Source organism: Primulina huaijiensis, chromosome 3, assembly GCF_012295235.1.
Source record: "Primulina huaijiensis isolate GDHJ02 chromosome 3, ASM1229523v2, whole genome shotgun sequence".
Taxonomy (NCBI): domain Eukaryota; kingdom Viridiplantae; phylum Streptophyta; class Magnoliopsida; order Lamiales; family Gesneriaceae; genus Primulina; species Primulina huaijiensis.
This window is the reverse complement of record NC_133308.1, coordinates 26,600,375-26,619,058: the sequence shown is the minus strand read 5'-3', so window position 1 is coordinate 26,619,058 and position 18,684 is coordinate 26,600,375. Positions and strand designations below refer to the sequence as shown.

Genomic DNA, 18,684 nt, shown 5'->3' with positions numbered 1-18,684 from the left:
ACAACATAATAATTAGTAATCAGTTTCACAATTAAACAAATAAACAAATCATATAAGTTTTCAAGCCACCGATTATATTTTGAATAAAAAAAACCACATACCTAAATAATATTAATAACATAAATAGAAACATAATTATAGAAAAACAAAGAAAATAAGAGACATTAAAAACAAGAGACATTAAAAACACATCAAATATTAATTTTAAATTTCCTAAATATATAATCTAAAAATAAGTTAATTGATACAACTATTCAAAAAATAATAATAATGAAAAATTAGAAAATTTAATTTTTTTAAAAAAAACTAGCCTCCAAACGGGCCACTAAAAACTTATCACAACACCTATTTTCAAAGTGGGACGTGCTGATCCGATGATCCTGACTTTTTTTTGACGACTCTAATATTTATGGTAGTGGAGCAACGAACATTTAATTTTCAGTAGTTAGGGAGTGACATTTTGACACTGGTGCTATAGATGCCAGAGAAGTGTATCTACAAGTACATGAACCATTTCCATAATGCAACTATGCAAGCACTGAAATTTTGAACAACCTCATTTTATGTCATCTCTTAAATTGCAACTTTTACCTCTATATTAGTGTTCTTATAATTCAATGGTGATAATATTTACGTACACATTATTCACTTGAATTTGCAAGTAGCACTTAATTGTTATTTATTTTAGACTGTTGGTACTTCACAATCAACAAAATACTTACTTTGAACTTAAACCGATTATCCAAACTTATAAAAAAAATACAGGTTTTTTGTTAATCAATTAGGCGAACTATACTTTGGCATCCTTTGATTTCTTTCAATGATAAAATAGTGAAAATCAAGAATCTCTAAAAGTTCGGAAATGGGGGTGGCTACTATAGCTTGACATTTTGCTTTCCCTCGAAGATCGACTCAATTAAAATGATGATCATTTCAGATTCAATAAGACTTGAAGTTTGCTAAAATGCAGTGCAGCTACTGGTTATAGACCACAACCTTGAAGGTAACACATTTATATTGATATATATTCTCTCTCTTTCAGTGTAGCTAAGTGGCTTATGGGGAGCCTCCTCATTGCCATCGTCGTCAACTGAATATCGGAGCAAAATTTCCGATTACGAGAGAGAAATTGAGACGACGAAGACGTCCGAATTTGGGGATTAGGACTTGTGTATGCAAGAATATGGAGATTTTTTAGTTATAAATTGGGGCTCTCCCGACACACGTGTAGAACACTTGAGAATTCCATTACCTATTGAGAGATGAGTTGCCGACAGCGACATTTTTCGGGTAAGAATTAACATATGGACGTGTAAATTAAGCCTGAAAATTTTCAAGAGAGATATTTGAGAAAAAGTGAAAACTAAAAAGATAAAATAACGTATTAGTTCTGAGTTTTAAATTAGGCGGGCTAACGCACGTACAGAGCACATGGGAATTCTGTTACCCTCGATGGATGAGTTGAGGACAGAGACATTTTTAAGACAAATTAAAAGACAAGATATATAAATGACACATGAAAAGTTTGAGGAACATAAAACTAGAAGAATATAATAATGTAATATCCCCAAAATTGAAAGGAGCACAAGTTGCAGCCCATTTTATAAACCAGCTTTGGGTTCTAGGCTTTGCAGCCCATTTTGTTAGAAAATAGAAAAACATTGCAGCCTTCACCAAGGCGCCCTGGAAAGCTTCCAAGGCGCAACTGTGATCTTTGCTTTCAAATGGTTTTTCTTAATTTGTGTGAATTTCTACAATAGCACAATCTCTGTGAATACTTCATCTAATATTATAACATGTCTCAGCTGTTGTTTTTCTGCTTTGCAAATCTATCGCATTCACAAGAAAGTAAACCTTTCACCAAATAAGTTCCAACTTTTTCCCATCCAAACCATTACTTTAAGGCAAGGATCGAGGGAGGGTGCTTGGTTGACCCTTGATGCCAGAATGGAGCAGATGGAAGCAACAAAAGAATTGGCTTCAGATATAAATCAAGAAAAAAAATGCACAAACAAACTTATAAACTGAACCATAAAGTTTATGAATAACAATAAAATCCATCAACACACACATCAAATATTATCTTTACCAAAGAACCAAAATTTCTCCATAGGGAAATTGCAAGAATCGAATGAGAAGAAATTTCAAAACCTTTCCGCCAGGCGTGCAGTTACAGCTCTTAGCTTTGAATACACCTTCGCGGCCGGGGAACCCAAAATTAAGCTACATAGAGAGTCCCTTGCAACCTTAATGCTAGCGAAGGAACCCAGTATGTGAATCTTCGTGTCAGCTATCACGATTCTCGTTCTCGTCGAGTTTTCGATAGCGTGCTTCGTTCTTCCTCCTTTGCCACTCAACCGCCCGATCGCCCGCGACAAGTGTTCCCCTCTCAACGTTTTGACATCCTTAATCTCGAATGATTCAACATAAAGCTCGTCCAAACGTAGCAATGCGTCTGCGTCTACCACGTCGAAACCCAGCATGAACGCGTGCACAAAATCTGCACACTTCTGCAGATTGCTGACATCAGGAGTATCGGGTCGGGTCTTGAGCTCCACCCGGCGGGATTTGAGGTTCATTCGGATATCAATTTTCATTTTTTCGTATACAGGTGTGTATATTTCAAGCCATGCTTTTTTGAGAGGAGTATAGCGATGAGGGGGGACGGGGATTTTACGGAATTGGATTTGGCCGTCGGAGATTTCACGTGCTTTTAGGGGCTGAAAGTTTGGCTTCTGCGCAAATTGAACGCCCTTATTTGGATTTGTTATGAGTGCAGTGGCGGAGGGCGCGGCGGCGGCGGCGGTATCAACGTCCATGCTGCTGCGCACCTGGGGCGACTCGAATTTTGTTTGCGTAAAGAAACCCTAGCGAGGTTTATAGAAAATAGTTGATGGACTGGGCCAAGATTTTTGTGTACAGAGATCGATGTCCTAGATCTTTCTGAGGTGAAATTCAATCGGCCTGATGAACTCTGATTAACCCAAAATATCACTGGACGAAATTTGAAATAGTTTGTTAAAGATCGGCCCATTGTGTAAAATCTAATCTAATAAAGTAAAAAGGTGAAATAAAAAGCTATATGCAAATTATAATTTACTAGCTGATGTTTCGTAGAAAATTTAAAAATTAAGTATTTTTTATTTTAAAATAAAAATGATTAATATCTTAAATTATAATCAAAATAAAATATGATATTAGATGATTATAGAGTGTCTCAAAAATTATAAAAAACGACAACGTCAAAGTTAGTCAATGAATAAACTGTGTAGGAGTTAAACATATGACTTGCTACTTAAGAAAGCCTAATCTACTTACNAGTATCGATGTAATAATAATCGAGTAGGTCTCTTGTAAGACGATTTCACGAATCTTTGTGCGTGAAATCGGTCAACCCTACATATATTCACAATAAAAAGTAATACTCTTAGAATAAAAAATAATAAATTTTGCATAAATGACCCAAATAAGATATTCGTTTTATAAAATACGATCTGTGAGACCGTCATACACAAAATTTTACATGAATAATCCTGCGAAGAGTGCAACAACTTATAAAATTTATGTATATATTCCTTTTCCTATTCTCATANAAAAAAAAAAAAAAAAAACCGTTATGACAAATTAAGATAATTGATCACCCAGAAAAAGAGGTTCATGGCGTTGATGGGAGACGACGGCCGAGGCTACGAGCTCGCGCGGAAACTCGAGAGCCACGGCGTGTGGCGTTCGTGGCTTGGCGACGCCGTCTACTCCAACTTCGTTCACTTCCTATCGTCCCCGGCCTCCTGGGACGCTTTCATGGTACCCAATGACTCCAAGACTAAGTCTCAGATCCAGCTGCAGCTACGTGCACGCGCTCTCCTCTACGATAAGGCCTCGATTTCCCTATTCTTTCAATCTCAGCAGCAGCTCCCCGCCGTCTCAAAGCTTAATCCCAATTGTAAGCATTCTTTTTTATGAGGGTTTACGTTCATGATTTTGTTAACTTGATTTTGGATTTTGTTTTCGTATCCATAATTTGGGTTTCCAAACCAGGCTCAAATTTTCTCCCTCGTTCTTAGTGCAGAACAGTTCTGTTTCTAGCTGTAGTATTTGTACAAAATTGGAGTTTATGATCTGTAATTTTAGTCTCGAATGTTTGTAAATCTTGATCTAGGTTTATATATCAGTGCCTTTTTAGCTTGCACTTTCTTTTTCTAGAGGTCCGACTCTGAGGAACATATTTTGCTCAATGAGATCCCATTTTCTCTACTTTCGTCATTTTTGTTCCCTCCGCACCTTATTACTGCAACAACCGAAGGTTTGCCATTTTTTTACTCAACCTTTGTTCAACATATAAATTTGAGTGTAGATTTGGAGTTGCATGGCGATGATGTGTATTTCACTTTGGAAAATGGTGCTCAAGATGGCGATCAACCCCGCCAAGGCCTAGCTGCATGGAATATGGCACCTTCCAAGGTTTTGCAATTTCTTTTAGTAGCTGTGAATTGTGACGCGTAATATCTTCTGAATTGATTTGAATTAAGATAGAGAATCCCAGTTTAATTATCTAGAGGCTTGATTGTACTTTTGAGTTCTTGTCTAGTAAGACGAGGAAAAGGTAAAGTTTAAAATACTGGTGTCTAAGATAGAGAACAAAAGTTAGGATAAGATATTGATGCGAATAAAATAATGGTGCTCAAAATCAAAATAGTAGCATATTTTGTAAATTTAGCCCGTCAGAATTTCTATTTATCTGTTCGACTACTTGATTATCTGATCTATTCTTCTGTCTATGCAATAATTCAAATCTTTTTCATTTGTCTGTTGCTTGATTGCTGAAGTCTTTCATGTTTTAATTCACTGCTAGATTTATTTTTCTCGTTAACAATGAATTTCGCAGGGGCAATCTAAAGGAAGCCTTAGTGCTGGTACAAGGTATAGTGAATCCGAAGTTGATTCAATATCCCAAAGGTTTAAGTTCGAAGAATTGCCAGAAACATGGTATACTCTGTTTTTTGAGAAATATAAAGCAAGCAAATCATATAGATTACTGTTAGGGGATAGAGAATTGGATAAGCGGACACCTGAACTGATGGCCACATATCTTAGAGTACTAGAGAATCACAAAAGGAGGAGAACAGCTTTTAATGACACGCCGAGTTTGCGATCAAACTTGGTTGCAGTTGACAGTAACACAGCTGATGAAACAGTCTTTTTCCCTGAAACCATGTTTACTTTGAATTGCGTTCCTGATAGTGCAGTTCTGCAAAGAAGTGCACTGGATAACAATCAGAAAGTACAGTTCAACGGGGTTTTGGATAACCTGCCACAGATTATGAGCAAGAGTTCTGTGATCAGCCCTATTATGATTGAAAGGCTTGGTATTAGACCTGAATATCTTAATATGGAGCAAGGGGGACATCAAACTCCTGGAAAAAATGGATCTCAAGGAAGGGAAAAACTTATTGGTCAAGAAGAAGCATCACAAATGTCGCAGAAGGTAGTAGCACGTTTACTAATTAATGTGGGGTTTGAATCTTCTACAGAGGCTCCTTTAGAAGTCTTGACGCAGTTTTTGAGTTGTCATATCAACAAATTGGGGTGTGTTTTGAAGCTCCTTGCTGACAGCTACCGGAAACAGTGTTCAGCCATTGAGTTATTAAAAATGTTCCTTCAGATGTCAGAAAATAGGTGAGAAATGTGTTGTTTACTTTATATGTGAAATTTTTAGACGCGTTATCTGTTACTGGAAATGAACACGATATGTTACGTGTTATCTGCAAGATACATGAGAGTTAGGACAAATATAAATGAGGAAGAGTGGACTTGATCGTACTACAATTTTGAGGTCTATCAATGGCCCGTATTTTTAATAAATCATGTTACCTTCATTTATTTTGCTCAGATATTCTGTTTCTGTTGCATCTTCTAAAGCGTACTCATTTCACCGGAAGGTCTTTATAATAAAATATTATTTACCGGAAGGTCTTTATAATAAAATATTATTTTAGCTCTCATGCTTGGATTGCATTGATCATTGTTCAAGCATACGTTGACTCCACTGGGAAAAATTCTTGATATATCCCTATATGAGGCATATACAATGATAAGATATACCATGTCCGATTATGGAAAAGACTCACTGATGAGCAGGGACTCATGCAGTTTGTCGAGTAGAATTTGAAAGATTACATTAAACATGAGATATGTTTTGCTGTATGCCTGTATAAATCAACTTTATCCCTATACATATACAAGTATGCATTGTATTTTTGCATTTGTAACTGGCCTTTTTTTTTTTTGCATTATATTTTTATCTGTTTCCTATACTTTTCTCAATGATATAACTCTGACTCACCTTGCTGTGAAGAGTAATCCTTTGTTTTAAGTTATCTAAGTTTTGATCCATGAGTTGCTTATAGTTTTTTCGCTATACATATGCAATCATGCATTGTATTTTTGGCATTTGTATCTGCCTTTTTTCTTTTGCATTATATTTATATCTGTTTCCTTCAATATTTTTCTCAATGATGTCACTCTCTCACCTTGCGGTGAAGAGTAATCCAGTGTTTTAAGTTATCTAAGTTTTGATCCATGAGTTGCTTATTGTTTTTTCTTCGTCAATGTAGCTTGTGTTGAGGCTTATTACCATCATCTGAGAACTTCTTTCCTCCACATTTGACTAACTTGTTATGCTTTTGATTTGTAGTAATCTGGGGGCTTTGGCTGAACTTGTGAAGGACAACACTAAGAATGTTGTGCACCAAACTCAGCAACAAGTGCTGGGAATCCATGCACAATTGCCAGCACATCATCAAATTCCCTTTCAGCAGACACAGCAGGTATATGTCTTTTACCAGCTTTCTTACTCTTGAATACCTTTATTTACTTGTGGTTTTTGACATGAGAATATTTATAATAAATCTGATGTTGAATTAATTTACTCTGGTTTTTTTACAGATTCTAAGACAAATGAACCCTCAGATGCAGCAGATGAATAATCCCCAGTTTCTGGCTTTTCAGCAACAGCAGCAGTGGGAGAGGATGAGAAGGCGACAAGCAGCGCCTCGTCCTGCCATGAATATGAATATGGACAAGGACAGGCCACTGGTGCAAGTGAAGATGGAAGCTCCATCTGATTTTCCACTTGATACAAATGCCCTCACTGCAATAAATTCCAGACATCCCCAGCTGCAGCAACAGTTGCGACAGCAACAACTTGCTGCAATATCGTCTCTCCATTCTCAAGCCAACAACCCATTTAGGCCAATGACTTCTCTTCAAATTCCACAAATCCCATCACCGTAAGAAACTATCTTGAGTTTTGACATGAATTCGATCCTTTTCCCATATTTTTTGAGATCATTGTGAAATGTATCTAATCGAGAATCTACATCTCTGAATATTTCTCCTTCATACAGGAATGTGGGAATGCCGAGGGCTCAACCTGTGAAGGTTGAAGGCTTTCAGGAACTGATGGGCGGAGATTCCTCCACGAAGCACGACTCAGAGGAAAATAAGCTAATTTCTCCCCAAAAGTAGCTAACAGAAAACACTGGTCTGAGTTATCTAGCAGTGAGTTAAATAGGTACCCCTGTCACTTACAATATGAAGTCTGCGGTATAACTTTTCACTTTCTTGATTATTTGTTATTATTTTTTCGAAATAAATGATTTATGTTTTTTTTAATATGTTCACTACCAAAAGGGGAAAAGACAGGAGAAGTGTCATATGTTCAAATATGTATCCACCAAATTTAATGTACTCGAAAATTTATTTTAGATATTACTGCTCTAAGCCTGTACCCGAAAATTTATTTTAGATATTACTGCTCTAAGCCTCTATTTTAGAACTACCATGCCATTCTTATTCTGAATAACGAAATATGATATTCCAAAATCTCGTGCGATTTATATGTTCGGTTATTTATTTTCATGCTCCGCAGAATTATGAAATTTACACATTGGTCATTTCACTCATTTGGTTCTATTACTCGTGAACCCAGGATGCTTTTATACCATCACTAGTTTCTTGCACCAACAGTGCCATTCAATTGTAGCAAATTTGAGAGCGGGAATCGCGTTGTGTTTAGTTGACTTGACTCAAACTCGAGCTTGATTAGATTAATTTGAGTTACACAAACTCAAGCTCGACTTGCTAGACGTTCAGTGTTAATTGAGTTTGAGTTAATGCAAGCTTGATGCGCGATATAGTGGTTTCTAAATGTCCTGCGGTCTTTCCAATATAAGTCATTGGTGCATATAATAATTTATGAAAAGAGTCATAACAAGCTCGACTTGATCTATTCAAGTTCGGTCAAAATCAAGTATAAATCGAGTTTTAATTGAGTCGGTCACAAGTGGTGATACAGAAGCCCAACTCACTTTTAGCGCTCAAAATTTTGATGATATTTTAAAATTTTGCCAAATTTATGAATGATAGAAATCTATATTATTCTACTTTTGTTAAATAGATTATTATCAAATCTGCCATGAAAATCTATAATAAATAATTGCAAATTTTCAAAAATATTATCATATATAGTGCAGGTTTGCAAAAGCAGTTATATCTGTCAATGAATTTCTATAATTTTCCTAAATTGAGATAGTAATTTCCGTTTCCTTGAAATTTTTGTAAATTAACACCAATGCAATATACATCGAAGCAGATAATTAAACGCCTTACAATTGTTTTGGATACTTTCACGCGCTAAAAAATCTGTAAACAATTTGACTGGAAAACAATTCGTCCAAATATCATAGCATCCAAGGACACAAAAGTTTTTACCTACGGATGCTGTCGATCTTCCTGCACAAGTGAATCCCAATTCACGTATTATAAGAATACCTGGTAATTCGCACTGACAGGTTATTTTGGATTGCTTCGTATCTTATGTGACGTCGAATGGCGACCTCTTCTATTGCGATGAAAATAAGCTTGACAACCTGTCCGTGCGGATTTTGATAGTCAACAAGCCAATAACATGTGTCCTCCATGTAGATGAAGATAAACAACAAAATCAAGAGGATTCTTCATGATGCCCCCTCCCTATTCCAAGATGTTGCATCATGTCCCTTGCTCTAAGTAGACTTCAGCGTTTTAAACCTGTTGCCTGCCACATGCAGCTCGGTTTTTTTTATATTTGACAGTTCTCTTTAACTCGATAAAAAAAGAATCTAGCTCAGCCTTCCTTGATTTTGGGTGGTGCAGCAATTTGTTGAATATATAGTTTAACATATTAATCGTTCCTCTCTTTTATAGTAATAAGCCAAAGATAATGGTGACAGTAATCCAACATCCACAATAGAAGCGTAAGAAATGAATATTGATTACCAGAATGGAGGTCCCACAAATTCACTTCCTTGATTTTGGGTTGGGTCCCAATTCAGGCGTTCCAATACCCATCATTTTGTAAATTGGTATCGAGTAAAATTTCTTCATATTAATCAAATGTATCGGATAACTAGTATTCTGAAATAACAAAATCAAAATATATAAGACAACCGGAAGAGGAACTAAAAGGAAAGTAACAACTGTTTTACCTTCTTCTACGCAGTTCATTAAAACTTCGATATTATCACCTGACAGGATTCCATGACGGAATTATATGGTTTCCATTTACGCCTGTGAAATCAGAGTTTAAGGACTCAGAAACCAAGGGTACATATAACAAACAACAAATGACAAGTTATCAGATTGAAGCATGAATAACGTACAAAACCAAAAGTGGTCCACCTGGAAAGGGTGAGCTACAAAGCAGTCAAAGATAAAATTGGATATCAAAAGAGAAGGGAACCACAATTTAATGGTAATGAAATGGACTGATGTGTGTATGTCTTGTTATAAGCAAGGTCATCTGACCTTTTCCCTAAAATACAACTAAACAGATAATATGAGCATTAAATTATCATGTACATAGTTCATTAAATGAAATTTAGAGCCAAACAATCATTATCCTACACTCGCAATTACTTGCGGAAGGCATTTAAGGAATTTCAGGTTCATAAATTGCTTACAAATACAAAATAGTACAACCTAATATCTCCTAATCTTCAGCATTCATCCCATGACATTCCCCCCCTTGCAATTGTGTTTGTTCTCAAACACAAACAAAGGGTATGCAAACTCAGTCTGCACGAGGGGGAACTTGCTGCTGTAGTATTCCAGGGATTAACCTTAGGTGGTGTTGGTTCTTAAATTCATTCCACTGTAACCCTGGACGAGCTCGTTCCAACTACAAAAAACAGGTTGGACATCGATCTCAAGGTGAAAGAATGTCAATCCAACCTCGTCTTCCTCAGGGATCCGCTGGTGTCGAGAGAAATGTTCACATCTATTAAGCCAGCCCAAGAGATCCAACTGTCCATCGACTCATTCTGGGGGAAATTTAGCGTAGAATATCGAGGCACGTAAGATGGCCTTTTTCTTTGCCTTGCAACCCTTCCAAACACCGGTCGTTTGATTCCTGCCGGTTGTTGTCCTTGTCTCCGTTGTCCCAGCCTTCCGTCCATATTGATGACATGGTTTTGAACAATTCTTCCAATTGATTATTTAATGCTTGCTGCCATTTCTCAGCGACTACCTCGTCCTCTTAATATCTCTTCATAAAGGCTTCGAATTGCTGTTGACTAGCTTGAAAATCCCCTGTAACGACTGTCTCTGATATCAATTTGTTATGGTCCTTGAGTTATTGATCATGTGACGGGGCAGTTAATAGGTTTTTGGTGGAAATGGAGGCTCGTTTTAGAGACAATCTTAGATCTCGTAAAAAAAGAGTTTCTGAATAATTATCTTATTATTATTTTATGGATTAAACTCTCAAATATATAATAGAGTTTACATAAAATATAATTATATCCTAACCAAAAATAAAACATCAACATATCTTAACTCACAATCCTACCTACGAGAATTATTCATTTATTCAAACTTAAATAGAATAAAAGATAATGATTAGATAAAAGATATCAATCAACTCATAGTCCTATTTGATTTGAATTTCCTTGGAGTAAATGTTTTTCAAGTTATCTTCATAGATTTGGACAGAGTTTGCCTGCAAACAAAACTGAAGCGCATTGTTTGCCCATGGTCGAGGCGTTCTCCCATAAAGCATATGTGTGTGACCACCCCTCCCAAATGGACCAAAATTTTTATTCCCTGTGTGTTAGAATGGCACGTGGAAGGGGTCGAAGTTCCTCTGCGATAGTGGTGGTAGAGTGGTATTACTAGTAGCATCCCCCTTGAAATTCATCAAGGATGAGTCATAAAAGACTGGGTAGATCTTTGAAGAATAAGGAAGTTGGAGCTCGCATGCAACTTGCTAGACATGGTTGATGATCATAAATGGCCATATCTATCGAGGAGGAAACTTCTTGTAAGTGTGGGAGGCCATAGTCATTTGGCTATAAGCATGCAATTTCAAAAGTACCATTATCACACATTTCAAATCGGACTTTTTCATGTGAAGAATTGTAGTTGGGTCGTCATGGAATTCTAGGCATGAAATAAACATTTCCATTGGTTGTTCGACACAGTTTCACTATCTCGCAGCTCACGGTCCACTAACTTAATGTGCGAAAGACCTGGACAATAAGATAGGGGCCAAGGCATACGCGTCTGTAAACAATTTCAAAAGGCGTTGTTCTAAGGGTGGGGTGAAATTGAAGCTCGTAAAATAACATGAATCATCCTTGACAACCATTCCGTCAATTTCTAAGGATTGTCTCCTATAAAGGATCATAAGTACATTCCCACGAAGCAGCTAACTGCTTCAGTTTGGCTGTCACATTGCGGGTGGTAGGTAAAACGAAAACAGAGATGGAGACCGCTCAAATGAAAGAGTACCTTCCAAAAGGAATTAGTAAAAGTTACATCACGATCACCATCAATTGTTTCTGAGAGCCCATGCCCCATGGAGCTTATAACCGTGGTCGAAGAAGAACTGTGCAAGGAGAACCCTCGTCTATGAATGAGAAAGCGACACAAAATATGCGTACTAGGAGAATCCGTCCCCTACTATGAGGAGAAATTTTTCCCATGGTCAAAAGAAACACTTCAACAAAATCCATATACATGTGTTCCAGATGTGATAGGGAATGGGTAGCAGTTGAAGCAACCCAACCAGTTTCAAATGATCCACCTTGTTGCATTTGCACACAAGAAAACTATTGATAAACTCCTGTGATGTGTATCTTTGATATGATATCACACTGATTTAGTTCGGGAATTATTTCCCACCATATTTACCCCCAATAGAATGTTACCTACATGAAGAGGTGACAATTGAAATTGAAACCAAGATATTGCAATCAGGTACTAGTGGTCACCTGGGAATTGTGTTGTGGATGTAGTCCTCAATGGTTGAACCACATAAATCTTGTATTGTGTTGTGTGTTCTCTTCGTAATATTTCTTCAACTTTAAGATTGCACTTAGATTGATGGATTTGGATATAAGGATTCCAAATCATAATAATAAATACATTTCACTTGTTTGGGTGCTCTTGAAATTCATCTCTCGGAATTTTTGCTTGTTTATTAACTAATGCAATAGATTTCAAATTACAAATTCCCACAAAATGGAGTTATTTGAAATTCTTGCCACAAATCTTTTATGAAATTCAAATCCTTCAATCCAAATACAAACTATAACTCCATAAAATGAAAATGAGATGACAATTTTTGGTTTTACCATGTGGGGTGGAAAAGATTTTATTGGAATGAAACTGCTACGGGCTTGGGCTTATGAGTATAGTGGGCTTGGGTTTATGGGTAATAGTGGGGTTAGTTATTTTATGTCTGTCAAGAATAAAATGGGGTGGGATTAATTATTTTAGTATGTCTTTGAATGTTATGACAGTTTCTGAGAGGGAAAATGTTCTGTTATGAATATTTTCTGCTCTAAGGGGCCATTCATTTGAGGATTGGTCATTTTCTTAATAAATCATGTTGTTATTTGCTGAATATAATTACCTTGTGTACTATTTCCTTGAATCTCTTATATTACTGGTTTTGTTGGTGTTTTGTGGATTGAGACCTAACAGAAACTAAACAAGACCAAAATACCTTATAATACACAAGTATTGGCAAAAAAGAATTGTGTTCTTAGTTTGCCCTTAAAATAAACAAGCTCGTCATGTTCAAGACTCATCAGATCAACCTGCAGGAAATATGTGCATCAAAGATACTAAGATGACATAGCAATAATATACACTACTATTTGGTTGTAAGTACCTTGTGAAACTCCCTTAGAGTAATATCGAGCATACTGGCAGGATCAAAACCTTGCAACCAAAACATCTAAAAGCATTCCTTGCTGATATATCAATTGTAATGTCTTTCCTTGCAAGTTAATATGAGTCAGCGTCGTTTTTCCAATAGAACCAGTAGAACTTCCGTAGCCCTTTATCTTGTATGCATTTGTGGATTTCAACATGATGGCATTATCAATTGCACATTGAAGTAGTGCATATATGTTCTAGCGATCCACATCTGTGTAGAACATAAAATTAATCTACCAATAAATTGATACAATGTTAACTGAATATGACATGAAGAATGAATTTTATGCATATCAGATAATACTACCATTGAACAAATTTAAATTTGTCCTTATGATGCATCTCAATTCTCAGACAATACTATTGTTGAACAAAGATGAGGTTGTTCTAATCTTTGTTCATGAAATTCTCGATATGCAACTGTTGAAACCAGGTGCACTGTCAGACTACAGCAATAACTGATGCTTGCAAATTGATAGTAATACTTGACAGCCTCAGAGCTAAATAAAAAATAAGATATGCCAAACAAAAGGACATAAGAGAAGATATCACCAGTCAGCTAAGCTGATGCATCACCTCAGAGATAATGAGCAACAGAGAAAACTTTTAAGTTCATTCTTTTCCCTGGGACCATTTTATGACCCAGAAGGAGTTTCAACGATCTTTCCACATACTCTTAACTAAACAGTTTATAACTGCACCTGGGCCGGAAATTCTACAGAGAAAACATTAATCAAACATCCAATCTCAAGATCCAATGATCAAGGGATTGCCTATCTGGTTCGTCTGCAAGGTAGACTCACTTAGTCACTTGACCAAATAAGGTAATCAAGAACCAACAAGGAAGAAAGGCCTTGCTTACTATTGGTCCCAAAGTCACAGTTTCATAATACAGGATGATTTCTTTAGGCACAAAATAAGGAAAAACAATGAAGGAAAGTAATAAATTTCCAATGAGGTGGATGCCATCTTTCCTTGATCTAGACTTTCACAACTGGAAAAAATTCCTATCGGTCTATAAAAAAAAGGAGCATAAGTTACACATTTTCTAACTGCTAGCCTCACCCACCAAATTACTTTCACTAGGAAACTATGAAATTCACCATTTTCAGCCACCCTTTCTCCTTTAATGTGTAAAACAGATTTAGAAAGCAACTTCAACCTCCCAATTGGTTGGTTAGTCACGCTACCATCATCATCAACAAATGCATGAATCAGTCAACATATTCAAATTCAGAATATATGGATATGCTGTGTAACTGAGAAGATAACTAAACAAAAACATTCCATGCAAAAGTAAGAGTAAACTGTTAGTATTCACCACTCAAGAATATGGCTGAACTACTAAAGATAAAAACAAAAGAATGATAAGCAATTTCAACCAGTTAGTGACACGAATACCAAAAAAACTATATAATATGTTAAATAGTACATACACAAATGAGAAAAATAACAAGCAGAAAAAAAAAGAATATTTTGACAAGTAATTAGAACAATTTAAAATATATAATATGAGTTACCTCAAATGTTCCAAATGACACAGACTATAGTCTATAGTGATTGCTTGTCCTAGAAACATGCAAGGAGCAGGAGTGAGATCACTGACACAACCACCACAAATCCGACCGCAAAGGCTAAAGAGTATTGATCTGATATACGCATCACATACAAACCAGCACGGAAAGATCTGGTTGGAGGTGAGTCTATGCTTTGCCTTGAATAATATAGACAAGTTGATCGCGAAAAATTTTCTCACCGATCATAGACCAATACCAAGAGACGAATAAAATACTATCTTATGGTCCATCTCTTTGAACCATTAGCCCGTCCATTATCATTGTAGAAGTCTGAGGATTAACCTGGCAGCCATTTTTTTCCATGACGGTAAACAACTCAAAGCTTCCGTCCAGAAACCCTCTTTTTTGTAAGCCATCAATTAAAACCTTCCAAGCCACTTCATCATAGTTGTAACCACAGTGAAGCAACCTGGAGAAGATTGATTTAGCTTTCTCATTATTTCCCTTTTCATATAAACCACAAATAAGTAACTTATAGGGCTCTAAATGAGGCAAAAATTCATGCTTGTGCATGGTCTCAACCACATCTAGAGCTTCCTCGTACAGTTTCAATTTGCAGCAACAGCTTAGTAGTGTGTTGTATATGACTTCATTTGGAGAGATTCCACATTGTTTCATATGAGTAACCAACCTCCAGGCTTCAGTGATGCGCCCTTCTCTGCAAAGTCCAGTGATGAGTGCATCGTAAGTGGTTATATTCGGCATGCATCCACGCTCATTCATCTCCTTAAAGAGTTTGAGAGCTGTATCATATTCCATAATTTTCCATACATCAACAATATTGATAGAGCCACTATCCATTTTCAGATGAAGCTTTGTTCCACTATCATTTTCATTGATTTGTTTTGCAAGTGAGAGATGTTTTATTAAAACAGAATATGTATAATTAGATGGTTCATACCCAGCAGTAACCATAGATACAAAGGTATCAAAAGCAAGATTTACGGATCCTGAACGTCCATATCCATCAATTAACACTGTGTAAGCCATCAAATCAGGTAGGACGCCTTCTTTTTTCATTTCAACCATTACATCTTCTGCTTCTTTCAATTTTCCTTGGTTGCAATAAGCAAGAAGGAATGAAGTGTATATACAGACATCAGGTTTATGCCCCAGAGCAATCATTTGATTTAAAACCTTATATGCTTGTTCAAACGCCAATTCTTTTAGCATTTGATCCATGAGAACAGTGTAAGTAACAATTGAGGGCTTCATGCCTGCATCCAACATCCTTTCCATAAATTGTGCAGCTTCAGGTAGTCTTTTCACTTTGCACAACCCGTTGATCAGCGCATTGTAAGAAGCCAAGTTTGGAAGGCAACCCTCAGTGAGCATTTTTTCGAACAAAGTCAAGGCAAAATCAACATTTTCCACATTGCAGTAACCATCAATCAAAGCAGTATATATAACTTCATTAGCCTTTATTCCTTTCACTTTGAGAGAACCAAATATTTCATAAGCCTTATCAACCCTTCCTTTCTCACATAAAGCATCAATAAGAGTACCAAAAGTAATTTGATCAGCGACAACATTTTTCTCTTCCATTATCCTAAGCAGGTGAAAAGCGCAATCTAGATCACCATCCTTACATTGTCCATAAACTAAAAGGTTAAAAGTGACTATATCTGGAGACATATTCTGCTCTTGCATCTTAGTGAGAAGTGCCATTGCCTTGTGCACGTTTCTTATCTCACAGAATCCAGATATTAACTCATTATATGTCCGTACATTCGGACTACAATTTCTTGCCTTCATCATGTCAAATATCTCAAGAGCGGTATCAACCATCCCCTTCTTACAGTACCCATTGATCAATGCATTATAAGTCACTACGCTTGGAGCCAAATTCCTATCTAACATAGCATTCAATATTCCCTGTGCTTCATCCAGCTTACCATCTTTACAAGTACCATCAATAATAACTGTATAAGTGTGAACATTGGGCTCACAACCCTTTTCCTTCATCTCCTGGAACAGGTTCAAAGCCTCCAACCTCCTATCCAAACCACACAAAGCATTGATAAGAATTGTGTAGGTTCGGACATTCGGCTTACAATTATCAACCCCCATTTCCATGAATAACTCCTTTGCCTCGTCCACCCTTCCTGCTTCACACAATCCATGCATCAAGTTATTGTAAGAAACTTCATTCCTCCGACAACCCTTTTGTGGCATTGTCATGAAAATCGTTCTTCCAGCATCAACATCCTTTCTCCTACAATGTCCTAAAATAAATGACGTGTACGTATGCGTATCGGGTCTCAACCCAGCCTGCAAAATCTTATTCAGATACAACTCAGCTTCACTCACATCACCCAATTTACAAAATGCATTAATCAATGTATTAAAAGTATAAATATTTGGAGGCATCTTATCATCCAACATCTCCCCATAAACACATTTAATGTCATCAATCAGAAGAAACCTCGTCAGCATCATCAAGAGCGTGTTATAGCACCTCACACTAAGTTTAAATCTAAAATCATCATGGCAACTATTCATCTCCCGCAAAACACACAATGCCAGACCCGCTTCCTCGGCAGTCTCACAGGACTTAATCATCAGCATCCTCGTTTTCTCCGCGACCCCGAAATTCCTACTCCGGATCAAAATGCGTAACAGAGATGAATACGTCTGCACATTTGGCTTAAAAGTGGGGGAACCGGAGAGAATATTGAAGAAGCCGAGGGCAGTATGAGGATTGAGATGAGGATGCTGAGAGAGGAATGAGGAGAAAAGTGAAGGGGATATCACCGGGATTAATCTCCTGAAAGAAGGATGCTTTTGCCAATTGGGTTGGGAGAGTAGAGAAAACAATTGAAAGGAGATTTCACCGACAGTTGATTCTGATTGGGAAACGGGTTCGGCTGCGGGTGCGATAGAGAATGATAGGGGTTTGAAGAATGAAAAGATGACAAAAACGGAAGATTGACCTGAGGAGAGTAGCGGCTGCGGTGTAATAATGGCGGATATCGATCGTTTCATCTCGAGGGGGAATACGGAGGCGGCGGAGCGGAGGACGCCATTCATGAATGGATTTGGGAGTTGGAGCTGAGAATCAGACTCATGAAGGAAGAAGGAGACTCCTTTGAAAATGGAAAATTTTTATTACATTTGAAAATTCTCATAAGATAAAATAATAAAATGACAACTTAAAGGGAAAAAATATATTTTCTCAATTAAAAAAAAAAAAAAATTATTTCAAAATTATATATTATTATGATAAATAGTACAATATTTTTGTATTAAACTAGAATTATTAATTAATAAAAAAGTATATTTGTATAATGTTGTATTAAACTAGAATTATTAATTAATAAAAAATATATTTCAATAGATAAATTATATACTCAAATATAATAATTTTTTTGAAACAATTAAATATATAAAAATAATATTCTATCTAGATTATAGTATTACTAATAAAACTAAAGTCAGTAAATAATTCATATATGACTAAAAAGCATTATAATAAATTAATAAAAAAATAAACTTATTAAAACATATATATGCCATCCGAATACATAGATATTATTTCCAAACAACTGAATAAACTCAATCACCATTTTAGTTTTTGAAATCCGACCATCATCAATGTTTTAAGATAATGAAAAGACAAGGACTGCATGGGTATAACATCCCCATATTTAATTAAAGACCAATTGAATTAATTAAGATTATAATTATTTAATTTGTCCAAGTTCTCAAGATATAAATCAAATAAAAATTTAAGAATAATTATTGAGATTGTTACAATAATTATTATGTCAAATAAAATTTTGAAATGTATCGCAGATGCCAAAATTCACCTGAATATTGTTACAGCAGCTGCATTACGTGTGGT

The 18,684-nt window shown here is 36.2% G+C and overlaps 3 protein-coding genes across 8 annotated transcripts; 1 reads left to right on the top strand and 2 right to left on the bottom strand.

The window, feature by feature from the left end:
* Window positions 1–2,004: 2,004 nt before the first annotated feature.
* LOC140974176 (uncharacterized) lies at window positions 2,005–2,834 on the bottom strand. Its single transcript, XM_073437476.1, has one exon. The coding sequence runs from the start codon at window positions 2,817–2,819 to the stop codon at window positions 2,145–2,147; it is 675 nt and encodes a 224-aa protein (XP_073293577.1). The 5' UTR covers window positions 2,820–2,834; the 3' UTR covers window positions 2,005–2,144.
* Window positions 2,835–3,609: 775 nt separating this feature from the next.
* On the top strand, window positions 3,610–7,672 carry LOC140974175 (uncharacterized). Its single transcript, XM_073437475.1, has 6 exons — window positions 3,610–3,943; window positions 4,355–4,461; window positions 4,886–5,676; window positions 6,695–6,827; window positions 6,946–7,289; window positions 7,407–7,672. The coding sequence occupies exons 1-6, from the start codon at window positions 3,658–3,660 to the stop codon at window positions 7,525–7,527; spliced, it is 1,782 nt and encodes a 593-aa protein (XP_073293576.1). The 5' UTR covers window positions 3,610–3,657; the 3' UTR covers window positions 7,528–7,672.
* A 912-nt stretch (window positions 7,673–8,584) lies between these two features.
* LOC140974174 (uncharacterized) lies at window positions 8,585–17,949 on the bottom strand. 6 transcript variants are annotated; one of them, XM_073437473.1, is made up of 7 exons: window positions 14,784–17,949; window positions 13,217–13,474; window positions 11,568–13,142; window positions 10,021–10,617; window positions 9,528–9,609; window positions 9,319–9,456; window positions 8,585–9,090 (listed from the first exon to the last, which is right to left on the bottom strand). In XM_073437473.1, the coding sequence occupies exon 1, from the start codon at window positions 17,868–17,870 to the stop codon at window positions 15,060–15,062; it is 2,811 nt and encodes a 936-aa protein (XP_073293574.1). In that variant the 5' UTR covers window positions 17,871–17,949; the 3' UTR covers window positions 8,585–9,090; window positions 9,319–9,456; window positions 9,528–9,609; window positions 10,021–10,617; window positions 11,568–13,142; window positions 13,217–13,474; window positions 14,784–15,059. The 6 variants fall into 6 exon arrangements, with proteins under 6 accessions (XP_073293574.1, XP_073293573.1, XP_073293571.1 ...); XM_073437472.1 differs by lacking the exon at window positions 11,568–13,142 and having other exon boundaries at window positions 10,021–10,629; XM_073437470.1 differs by lacking the exons at window positions 10,021–10,617; window positions 11,568–13,142 and having other exon boundaries at window positions 8,585–9,097.
* Between the last annotated feature and the right edge of the window lie 735 nt (window positions 17,950–18,684).

Excerpts from the sequence above, each read along its gene's own strand:
- LOC140974174 (XM_073437473.1), bottom strand. The coding sequence starts at position 17,870 with ATGAATGGCGTCCTCCGCTCCGCCGCCTCCGTATTCCCCCTCGAGATG.
- LOC140974175 (XM_073437475.1), top strand. The coding sequence starts at position 3,658 with ATGGCGTTGATGGGAGACGACGGCCGAGGCTACGAGCTCGCGCGGAAA. Across the intron at positions 3,944-4,354 it reads CTCAAAGCTTAATCCCAATT|ATTTGGAGTTGCATGGCGAT; the intron begins GTAAGCATTCTT and ends ATTTGAGTGTAG. Across the intron at positions 4,462-4,885 it reads GGAATATGGCACCTTCCAAG|GGGCAATCTAAAGGAAGCCT; the intron begins GTTTTGCAATTT and ends TGAATTTCGCAG.
- LOC140974176 (XM_073437476.1), bottom strand. The coding sequence starts at position 2,819 with ATGGACGTTGATACCGCCGCCGCCGCCGCGCCCTCCGCCACTGCACTC.